At 59.3% G+C, this 11557-nt stretch overlaps 1 protein-coding gene across 1 annotated transcript in view; it reads left to right on the top strand.

The window, feature by feature from the left end:
- The first annotated feature begins 579 nt into the window (after nt 1-579).
- TSC22D3 (TSC22 domain family member 3) overlaps nt 580-11557 on the top strand; it is a 55874-nt gene continuing 44896 nt past the window's right edge. The window contains exon 1 of the mRNA XM_074963056.1: nt 580-912. Coding sequence (XP_074819157.1) covers nt 599-912 — 314 coding nt within the window. The 5' untranslated portion in view covers nt 580-598. The remainder of the gene's footprint in view (nt 913-11557) is intronic.

Genomic DNA, 11557 nt, shown 5'->3' with positions numbered 1-11557 from the left:
ACCGTGTCTTCCGGCAGCACCCGGAATGTCTAGCACGCAGCCTGGGGCGGCAGAGGCTGGCGGGCAGGGCGGGGGGGGGGGGGGTTGTTTGCCTGGAGGGAGGGGCTGCCCCGGCCAAGGGGAGGCGGGCAGACGGCAGAGCTCAGCCCCATAGATGCGCTGTGTGCCGAGGAAGCCCGGAACCGCCCTGCCTGCTGCCCACCCCTCGTGGGGGCGCTGCCCCGCTCCGCCGGCAGGGCAGGGCGTGGCGGCTCGGCGCAGGGGTTGCCCTGTGCCCTGGCGGAGCTGTCCTTCCCTGCTCCCGGGCGCCCGGCCAGCGGGACTCCCGGCGGGGTGTGCGGGGGGAGGGCTCTCCGGGTGGAGGCGCCTTCGCCAATCAGCTGCCCGGGTGGGGGAGCCGCTCCCGCGGCGGGGCTGGGCGTGTGCACTGGGCTGACTGGAGCCGGGCGCTGATCAGCCGCTGTGGCTATTTTCCTCCCGTGGCGCTCGGGGCAGCAGCGGGGCGGCGCAGGGCCACTGGGGAAGCGCAGCGGGCTCGGGCGCCCAGGGAGCCGCTCCGGGCGGTGGGTGGACGGCCGCGGCCGGCTGGGTGCCCGCGATGGCCTCAGAGGAGTGCCGCTCGCCCGTGGGGCTGGACTGCTGCAGCTGCTGCCTGGACCTGGCCAACCGCAGCGGCCTGGAGGAGGGGGCCGGGGGCGAGAACAACAACCTGGGCAGCCCCACGGTGAGCAACTTCCGGCAGCTGCGGGCGCAGCTCGTGTGCGAGAACCTGAACGCCGACAAGCTGAGCAGCATCATGCGGCAGGACTCGCTGGAGCCCGTGGTGCGGGACCCCTGCTACCTGCTCAACCAGGGCATCTGCAACAGCAACATCGACCAGACCCTGCTCTCCATCCTGCTCCTCTTCCACAGGTGAGGCCGGGCGGGGCGCGCCGGGGTCCCTTCTTTGGCTGGCCAGGACGCACCGCTCCTCCCGGGGTGGGGCCCAAGAAAGCCCTGGGCCCACAGAGATTGGGGACCGGGGGCTTTGGTACATCTCCAGGGCCCGGCCTGCCTCGTTAGGCACCTGCATAGAAAGTGCCTCTCCGTGGCCGGTGTCCGCTGAGCTGTCTCGGATCGGGGGCAGGAGCTGATTCAGCGCCCCCAGCCTGGGCTTAGCACTGTGGAAATCACTTCGGGCGGAGGGAACCGCCCAGCAGTGGGGAGGCCGCTGTCCTGGCGAGCCCGGGTCGGGGCTGAGAGTGGCGGATCTGGGCCCAGGGGTGTGAGTTGTTCACTCCGTGTTGTTAGTCGGTCCCTGGGGCGGATGCCCGGCAGCCTGGAGGCTGGGAGCGCTGGGGCATTGCGTGTATGCAGGCAGCTATCAGAGCCTCGGGCTGAGGTTACTGTCCGGCTCCCCCCTACGTACTGGCCACCTGTGTGATTCCCGGGACATGGTGCGCCTGCCTCCAGTCATGCTGCCAGGCCCACCCTGCTCCTCCGAGCTGGGCTTGGCTCTCCGACCCGCCGCTCCATGCAGGCCGCCGCTAGCCCTATCCTAAACCTCCCCTGCGCCGCGCCTCATCACCTGCTGGGGGAGGGGGAACTGAGGCACACGGGGCGACCGCGGGAGTGAGTGGCAGAGTTGGGGGGAGAACCCAGGAGCCCAGGCTATCCCTTGCCTGCTCTGGCAGCTCGCCTGCAGCCTGTCTCTGTGCTCTCTCTGTTCTCTTCTGAAGTGGGTTATATCCAGGAAAGCTTATGCCCAAATAAATGTGTTAGTCTTAAGGTGCTACAAGGACTCCTCCTTGTTTTCTCTGTGTTCCCTGATCAAACCGCCTTGGTCAGAGTGATGTTTCTGGGGTTTGAAAGGCGAATTCCCAGGCGGCCGTGGATCCAGCTGTAGTAACTATGTCAACCCTGAGCAAAGGTGTTTTACGGCCAGCCTGTGCGCTCCGGGGCACCAGCCTGTTGGCCTGTGATCAGGGCTCCTTGGATGCGCAGAGATGGGGCTGACCAAGTCCCCTCCCTGTATGCATATGGGTGCCCTGCACAACAGCATCACTGCCGCACCAGGGCAGTCACGTCACAACCCTAGGAGTTTCCTCTGGTCCCATTCACCCGAGAACTGGGTGGCACCTCTGGCAGAGATGATCCTCAGAGACGGGTGTGAGAGAGGAAAATAGCTGGGGGCCGGGGGCGACACTGGGCGGGCTGTGGCTGTTTTGCAGGCTGTGTCTGAAGCCCTAGGGAAGGTGATCTGTCGTGGGGGGGCATTCCCTGCTATCTCTCTCCTCCAGGGGCGGGGGGAGAGCTATCTGCCCTGACTCAGCACTTCCCTCGTGGAGCATTAGCTCTTTAACCCTCGTGTGCCGGAGTTGGTTTCCCTTTATACAGTCTGAGGCACAGGTAGGGCCGGTATTTGTCCGAGGTCCCAGCTGGAGACAGAGCTGGGCTGGCTCCATCAGGCCAGGCTTCTGTAACATTCCTGGGGATCTCACCTGAAGGAAAAGGGAATCAGGGCTGAACCACCTGCTTTGCTGTGTCCCCAGGGGGCGTTTAGGAGTGGACTGGTGGTGCAAGTGTGTGACATGGTGGCGTGTGGGGGGTGTTACAGCTTCCCCTGGAACCCTACAGGCCTGCTCACACCCTCATTAGCAGCTGAGTTAATGGGGGCCTGGCTTTGTGTTCATTATAAGGTCTGGGGGATGTTCCCCTCCCACAGCAAACTGTTGTGGGTAAGTCAGAGTTGGGCAATATGCACATCTGTGCTCCTGCACACCAGCATCTGGGTACCACCTCTCCCTGCCTCTGCAGCAACCTCCCCCTCACGCCTGCTTACATCTGCATGCATGTGCATTCCTGCATGTACACTTACAGGTACACACACACACACCCCGGCATGCAGGGTTACAGGCTTACACAAACACGTGTGTAAGCTTGTACCTTCAGATGCATGTCAATGTACATATGGGTGCACTGGGACACACATGGCTGCACAACACACGCAAGCAGCCATGTGCAAAGCTGCACGCGCACATGCATGTTTCCACCTCAAACCAGTGTGCATGTGGCTCCTCGTGCCTGCGCCAGTGCAGGACCAACATCTCGCTGCTGCCTGGTGGAGTTGGCGGGGTTGGCAGCCAGTCAGAGACTGAGGCAGGCTGCTTGTTCAGAGCCACCCTAGTGGAGTCCCTCTTCCTGGGGCTTACATAAGTGGGGCTAGCACTCAGGTGGCAAAGGCAGGAGCTGGGCTGGGAGCCAAGGCGAGAGGCATTCCTGCCCACGCCCTAATGACCATGCCTGCGGGAGGCAGGAGCTGCCTCTCCTCCATCACAAAACCAATCAAGAGGAAAACGGCAGGGAAAAGAGTGAGTCCTCTCTCCCAGGGGAAACCGCCATCCCATAAACCTGTGGGCATTCTGGCTGGGGAAGGGAAATGAGACACTGCCTGGGCCCCTGGTCCTGGCGGGGCTCAGTATAGCCCCACCATGTAAGAAGCAGGATCTGGCCAGTGCCAGCAGCTCCTGGCATCACCCTCCTCACACTGAATATTGCTTCTACTCACTCTGCTTCATGCTCACTGCTGTTTAGGTGGGAGGATGGTTGGTGGTTACTACAGGACATGCCTAGGAGCAGGACTCCTGGGTTCCATTGCTGCTCACTTACCGGCAGCCTTGGCCCAGTCCCTTATCCTCGCAATACCTCAGCTTCCTCTTCTCTAACACTGGGATGATGATCTTGACTCCTCTCCCGGGAGCTGCGAGGCTCAGTTTGTTCCTGTGTGCAGCATGTGGATGGCAGGACAAAGCATTCCTAGTGTGCAGTGCCTCTCTGACCAGGCTAACATGTCGCTAACATGCCCCTGCATCATCTGAGCCAAGAGGGCTCCCTGCTGCACGCCACCCCGTAGTTCTGTGGGCACCTAGGGGTGATCAGGACGGGAACTGCCTGCATGGAGTTGAGGCCCAGTGCCCGGTGCATCGCCCTTGGGCATCTAGAACTGTGCAGAGGCCCAATATCTTTGTTTGTGGCTGTTCTGCTTCAGCCTGAACTTTCTCCTCCTGGCTAATGAGCTCAGAGAACTGAGAGCCAGTAGCATGGCAGGGCTGCCTCGGGGGTGCTGGGCGAGGGTGCGTTGATAAACCACCTGCTAGGGACACACTAGAGTTGAGGCCCACCTCCGTGGCACCTTTGCTCCCTAGAAGCACTGGATGGGTTTATGGCCTTTGGTAATGAGGATTAATTTCCATCCCGGCAGGGGACAGGAAGGCCTGTCAGCAGCAGAATATCCAGGATGATCAGTAAGGTTTATGGATACACGACGCCCACCCTTGGGTAAACTCGGGCAGGAGACAAGGTGGGTGGTGCTCGCCACAGGCACAGGAGTCAATCGGAGTGGAGTGGAGGGGCTTGAGCAGTGGAGCTGGGATCCAGACCGTGGGGGAGGGGTTGGATCAGCTTGGGATGGAGAGAGCCCCTGCAACTGTGTCTGGAGTGGGGCAGTTCAGTTCTAAGTGTCTCTCCCAATCCATGCTCAGGAGACACACACCTTCCTTTCCCCCCCCCCCCCCCCCCCCGTACAGCGCTCCCAGCCTGGCGCTGGGATGGCTCTGCGCAGGCCTCTCAGCCCAGATTCTCAAAGGGAGTCTGGCTTCTTCTGGCATTGATTTCAGTGGAAGTTAGGGCCTCAATGAAATCTCTTTAAGCATCGGGGCCTACCAGCGTGGGAGGTGCTGGCCAGGCCTCATCGCTCTGTCCTGGGAGTGTTGCTTCCAGGCGCGTTGCACAGCCCACTGCATATGCGCACTTTCCTCAGCTGCATAGCCCGGCCGCTGTGGCTGCCCTGGGGGGAGGGCAGGCCTTCACACCTCCGCCAAGCAGATGTGAAACCCTCTTGCCTGGAGAGTAAGCAGGGAGCCCTGATTTGTTTCACACCCACGTGCACAGGTGTGTCAGTGAGGGCACGAGGCTGTTCCCTGGCCTGTGGCTCTGAGAATGCAGAAGAAGGGAGCTCAGCAGCCAGTCGCTTCCCTGGTTGTGTGGCTCACCCCAGGATCACCCATCCCAGACCCAGCTGAGTCTGACTGCGTAGGCAGCAGCATGGAGGAGTGGAGGGGCAGCATCACCCCTTGAGACACTTATGACCATGTGACTGGCGGTGGACAGTGGAGTCTTGGCCCAGCGCTGACCATTGGCTCTCTGTGAGTTGTTTCAGGTGGTTTGGGGTGAAGGGTTTAAGCTGGAGCCTGGGCAGCGGCATGGAGCTGGAAATGGGGTCCCCAGGCCAGCCCTAAGCCCCACACGCTCTTGTCACAAGCCAAGCTAGTGTTTAGCACTTCTTCCCCCAGCCCCTCTGCACAGCATTGGGCTGCTGGGCCCTTTTTACAGGGGTGGGCAAGTGACCTGAGACTGCCTTTGGCCCAGCGCGTGCCCCCACCAGCTCTGCACCTCTAGAGCTCAAGGACTCTGGCAGGCCTGATCGGCTTCCCCTGGCTCTCGCAGAGGCCTGGATATGCTGTGGCTGGCTCTACTGTCTTGGCTTCTGGCTCCCAACCCAGAGCCAGGCTCTGGGCTTGGCTCTCTGAGGGCCCTGGATCCGCTCAGAGCTGTTGCGACACCCTGTTCTCGCTCCAGCTCCTTAGAGTAATTAATGCCACCTGGGCCTTTTGTAAGGAGCTAAGGGGTTGCAATGCAGCAAGAAGCAAGTGGATGCCAGTTTGGGGGCTGCGCGCACACAGTTCTCCTGTCCTGGTTCAGGGAGGGGACAGTCCTTGGGGAGACGCCCATCCCAGCAGGATTGTGTGATCGGCTCTGGGCAATATGGAACCCGAAGGATAATGAGAAATGTGAGGGGAATTGAGAGAGGAGCAACAAGAATGATCCAGGGGACAGAGGGACTGGAGCAGAAACCTGAAAAGAGCTAAATGCCTCAAACATGTCAAATCAGCCAGGGAGCGTGAGCAGGTGTAGGTGAGTGTCTTCAGAGAAGTGGAGTGTGTGAAGGTAGAGGTGGTGCCTGGTGAATCCATGGGGCTGTAATAGGATAAAGCTGTGCAAAAGAAATTGAGGCGGGGGCCAGAGTTAGATTGTGGAACTGTCTCCCAAGATCAGGGGTGGAGGCCTCCTCACTGGAGACCATACACACTGCCTTGAACAGAGCCTAGATGATAGACTGCAGGAGAGACATGACAGGGCTTTGACATCTCCTGAGCCCAGCTTGCAGCTAAGATATAATCATTGTGTGGAGCCATTAGCCCTTAGGTCACTGGCGTTTTCCAGCCCGCCAGCCCTGTGCTAGATTAGGGTGCGTTCAGTGCACATCCGCAGTCTCCAAAGGGCCGAACTGTCCATTCATGCAGTAGCACATGGGGTGCCAGTGGGCTGGGGCATCAGGTGCTCCCCTGATGTGCTCACTGGGTGGCCAGCTTTTGCAGGGTAACTGCACCACTTGCTCCCGTCGCTTTTCTGCACCTTGGGTCCCACTGAGGGAAGGATGCAGGAGGAGATGGGCAGGGTTAGCAGCGTTTAAAGGGCAGCATAGAGCTGTTAGGACTGGGACAGCTACAGCAAGCACATTCCAGGAAGGCATTGGGGGGTTGGCCAACACGTGTGTGGGGATGAGCTGGAGTCTGCTGCGTTCAGTGAGCGGCGGCTGTTCCTGTTTGCTACCGAACGGCAGGAGTCTCTCCTGGCCTTGGAAAGAGCCTGCGCCTCCCTGCCCTGCTCCCTAAACCCAGCCCCGCCACTGCTGCGCTCCCGGTAGCCCGGCACAGCCAGCCCCGCTCCCGCCTCTGATCCGGCTCAGCGCCCGCTGGCAGCGGCAGCGCGGAGGGGATCGCGGGGAGCGGGTCTGGCTAGGGCAGTGCCCAGCCCGTGTGCAGCACGGGCAGGGCTGGTTCGGGGCGGTGCCAGACCGGGCTTCCAGACTCGAGAGATGTCAGCCCCGCCCCCCCCCGGCTCGTGCAGGGGCCTCCTCGGTACAGCCCGGCTGCTGGGGCTGGGCGGGGCTCCGGGCACGTGGGGCGCCAGGCGCTGAGGCTTCTTATTCAACAGGGCGGCCCCTGCCGGAGCCAGGCGCTGATTGGTGGAGGTCGGGCTGCCGGCCGGGGAGGGCGGCACGTGTACAGCATGCGGGGGCGGGGGAGGGGAGCGCTGAGGGGCGGGGCCGGCCAGTGACAGGCAGCTGGTGCTGGGGGGATGTCAACCGTGGTTTGCGCTGTACAGACCCCTCTACAGCCCGCTGCGCCTAACAGCACTGTGTGCATGCTGTGCACGCGCCTCCGCCCGCTGCACCGAGCAGAGCACACCGAACATGAACAGCACACTCCACACCCATGGCACACATAACACAAACCACAGTGCAAACACCCCTCCACCCAATACATTATACAGCATCATGCACTGCACATACAAACTGCACACTACATACACAGTTACATACATTACACGTGCTACCCATTACATGTGCCACATTGCACAAAACTGCACATTCTCTGCTACACAGTGTGCCACAACATGCAGACCCCAGTGCACACCCAGCACAATCCACTCTGCCCATTCAACCATGCCAGCTGTACTGTACACTATAAAACACTGCACCAAGATACAGGAACAACTCAGGATATGCCAAACAACACACTGCACAGTGTAAAAACTACACATACCACATTCTGCACCCACCAGGCAACACGAAACACTGGGCATGACTGTAGAGACATGAGTGCACACACCCAGTATTTCAGTACACACATCGCACTCTGTACAACAGACCAAAACCAGGCCTGCATTCCACCAGCAGTTAATAGCCCTGTCATTGCAGCGATTCCGTATGTATGCATCTCATGGGGCTCACCACTGGTGGCACCTCTTCCTGGCCAAGCTCTGGTCAGGCATTGCGCCCTCCTCTGGCGACGCTGCAGCCCCTCTCACTCCAGGAACCGCAGCCTCCTCTTTGTGACGCTGCTCACTCTGGTTGGGTCACCGTACGTGTTCCCTCCTCCCAGAGTATCTTGACGAACAGGCTCAGGCAGTCTTTCTGCTCACCACCCCCATCAGTGCCCCTTCATCAGCAGCTGGTAGGGGGACCCAGACCCATCCTCTACCCCCAGTCCCGGCTCAGGGGCCCTCTCATTGGCAGCCAGATTTGAGCTACTCCAGACCTTGCTGCTTTTCCCCTGAGCCTTGCCTACTATTCTGGCTCTCCTCCTTCTCTGGACTCGGCAAGCCACACTCCCTCCTCCCAGGGACCGTAGGATACTTGCCTCTAGCCCCAGGCACCCCTCCGTTCTCCCAGGAAGTGACTGGAGACTCCTTCCCTCCAGCCCCTTCTGTTGCCAGCTTCCTGGCTTGTATAGGTCCTGCCTATTCCTGCCCAGCTGAGCCTGTTCTTCAATCCCTGCTCCCTGACTCCTTCCCCACGTGCAGTCTGGGCAGTTAATTGGCCCCCGTAGCCATCTTAGCCCCTTCAGGCCTTGTGTGGGGCGAACATCCTGTCACAATGCTCACTAAAGCAATGATGGCCCAAGGCACAGCGGGCATGTGAGACACCTGGCTGGGGAATCTGCCACTTGTCCTTTAAATTGCCCGGGCTGCTGCAGGGGGCACCTAGTGCTCTGCTCCATAGTCCCATTTTCCTGTCCAGCGCTCTCTGGCTGGAGATGCCCCTCATAGCCCCAACTCCGCCAGCTAAGAGCCAGGCCCCTGGATAACGGTGAAGAGCTGATCCTGGTTAGCTAGGCGTGTGCACTGAGCCCGGCTGTTCCCCAGATCTGGGTTCTGATCTGGCCCATTATAGTCAGACGACTCCCTGTCCCTTTGCTTAGATGGTTCTAACAATGCGTGATTCACCCTAGGGCTGGCATACACCCCCCCAAACTGCTGGCTGTATGCTAACGGCATGCTGTGCGCACAGCCCCCTGACACCTTGTGTCCATATGCCTTCCTGGGGCACTGAACCCATCGTGCTGTGAGGGGGAGTTCCCTGGAATAACCCATCCTAGCAGGACGGGAGGAGTGTTAAAGGACCAGCACTGTATTTGTTTTATACTTGGAAACCTTACAAAGGCCATTTGTCTCCCACCCCAGCCTGGCATTTTCCTCTGCCAGGATTCAGCTGGTTAGAATACTGCACTCCTCCCAGCGTAACCCCAACCACTGGGGATGTGGGGCCTGGGGATCCATGCAACAGCTCCACCAGAGAACCCCACCAACCCCAGGCATGATAGTGGGCACCTAGAGCCGTATCCACTGTGGATCCCTCTGCGGAGGTGAGACCCAGGGCTTGCAGCCAGAAGGCAGAACGGCTCGGACACCTAGGGGGGAGGAGTGATGCAGCTGTGTGCCCCTCTGCACTTGAGCTAAAAAACGACCTTTGCACACCATCCAGGGGGACAAGGGGGCTGCTATAAAGCTTTTATTGGCCCAGATCACCTGGAGGAGCTGTGAGCAAGCCATGCTGGCTAAAGTCACCCTGTCTATTTATACTACCCCTATCAAGGCTGTATCTGAGCACACACAGCTATTAACTGACTTATCACCACACCACCCACGCAGCTCGCCCAAGGTCCCCCAAGGAGCCAGGAATGATCACCTCACAGCCTGTGCTGGCACTTTAGCCACAGGGACAGCCTTGTTCTCAGGTGGCCACCCTGCCTCTCCCATGCTGGGTTCCTTGTGTGCAGTTGGTCATTGTGTATTTAGATGTGTATGGGGGGCGGAGGGGGAAGGGATGAGTACACCCAGTGTGTGGGCCCAGCACATGGAGGAAATACATTGAACTAAACTAATAGCCCCTTCACGAACCACATTGCATGGGTAACCTAGTGACAGGCGGAAGGAGAGCCTGGCACCAGACTCCACCTGGCTGCAAACTTGGGCCCTACTGTGCCCATGCCCTGCAGCTGGAAGGCTGGCCTTGGGGCTAAAGCACTGGGCTGCAACTGGAAGAGGGGAATGGAGCTCCAGGTGCAACTCTGGCTCTGCCACTGACTTCCCCAGTGAGTCCCTTCCCACTCTGTGCTCAGCGCCCCATGTGTTGGACATGAGAAGAAGCTGCTTCCCCTGGTGATGGGTGCTGCGGGCTGGTCAGTGATGTCTGTGGAGAGTTCAGTCATAGAGCCATGGGGGGTCGCAGAAATGCCTAGAGGCTCATGCTGCTCTGTGGGAGCTTGGGAGGTGATGAAGCTGAGCCCTTCTGTGGGGGGCAGTGCTATGGATTCTGGTTGTATCCTCTCCAGGCACTTTGCCCGCATTAATGAACCTTGCCTTGCTGGGTGGGCGACCTGTGGCTGACATTCGGTGTCCGGAGGTCCCAGGCCGACAGCTGTCTTTGTCGCTCACTTGCTGTCAGGCCACGGCTGAGTCACATTCAGTTCCTGTGCCGTGGGCGCCCCAGGGAAAGGGTGCTTTGAGATCCCTAAGTGGACAGGTGTTTGTGTGTGTGTGTGGGGGGGGGGGAACGGGGACATCATTCTACTCAGGTTTCAGACAAGGAAATGGAGACCCAGAGAGGAAGTGACTACGATGTGTATGGGGACATACAGTTCTGTTTCCTTATCAGCTGCGGCAGAAATCCCATCACAAAACTGCTGCTGTTTGCCCATTGCCATGGTCTCTGCAGGCTGCCCCTACAGCTGCAAGGACCATGGAAGAGGGGAATGGAGCTTTGCCAGGACTTGTGCCCCGAGACAGCAGCATGCTAAGGAACTGCAGGGAGCACCGTGCAGAGTGGGGGGAGTTGTCTCTGCTGCCCCAACCCACCCCTGAGCAATGAGAGGTCCTGAACTGAGCTCCTGGGGAGCACAGGTCCCCTTCAGCTGTGCCCGGAACACGCCGGACGAAAGAGCCCCCCAAGTCTGTCTGTATGTGCTGGAGACATCATGGGCCTAATTCTCCACTGCTTGCATCTCATGTGTAATGCCAGGTGGGTGTCAGTGCTCCACAGGGCTTCGCTTCCATTTTACGATGGTGCAGGGCACTGGGAAATCCGGTTCAATACATCTAGGCCCCCCTGGCTCTCAGACTCAGTGAAGATTAATAAGAACTAGTATTTCACCTTTCCATTCCAGTAGGCGCTCCCTCTCAGAATTGGGACCCTATGTGCCAGGCACTGTACAAACACAGATGAAGTTCTGGCACAGACACTGCAGAGGTCCACCAGAGAGCATGCAGAGCCAAATTCCCACCCTGGCCCATTGTTCCTTTGGCCTTTCTCTGTCTAGTTTACAGGGTTGTTTGTTGCACTTGAAGAAAATGGCTCTGGGATGCAAATCCAGGTGACACTGGTGTAAAAGGAGATCTGCCCCTCCCCCAGATTTGCATGGACGGTGCAGATTTAGGACAAGCCTATGTGATTTTTGGGGAGACATTTGTATAAAGTCAAGCCCCGGCCAGTTTGCTTTAGCTCTACTGAAAATATCCTGGAGGAAAGCGGTGCTGCCCATGCCTCACGCATCAGGTTCACAGCCAGAAGGGACTTCACATACAGGGACCCTCTTGCTTTAACACTTCTTTGTCTATGCGGTCCCTTGGCAAGTCAGGGGTGGGTGGGCTAGAGCCAGGCACAGTGCAGATGCCG

Source organism: Natator depressus, chromosome 9 (genome assembly GCF_965152275.1).
Source record: "Natator depressus isolate rNatDep1 chromosome 9, rNatDep2.hap1, whole genome shotgun sequence".
NCBI classification, from domain to species: Eukaryota; Metazoa; Chordata; order Testudines; family Cheloniidae; genus Natator; species Natator depressus.
The sequence above is the reverse complement of the archived record's forward strand: the minus strand, read 5'-3'. Positions and strand labels throughout refer to the sequence as shown.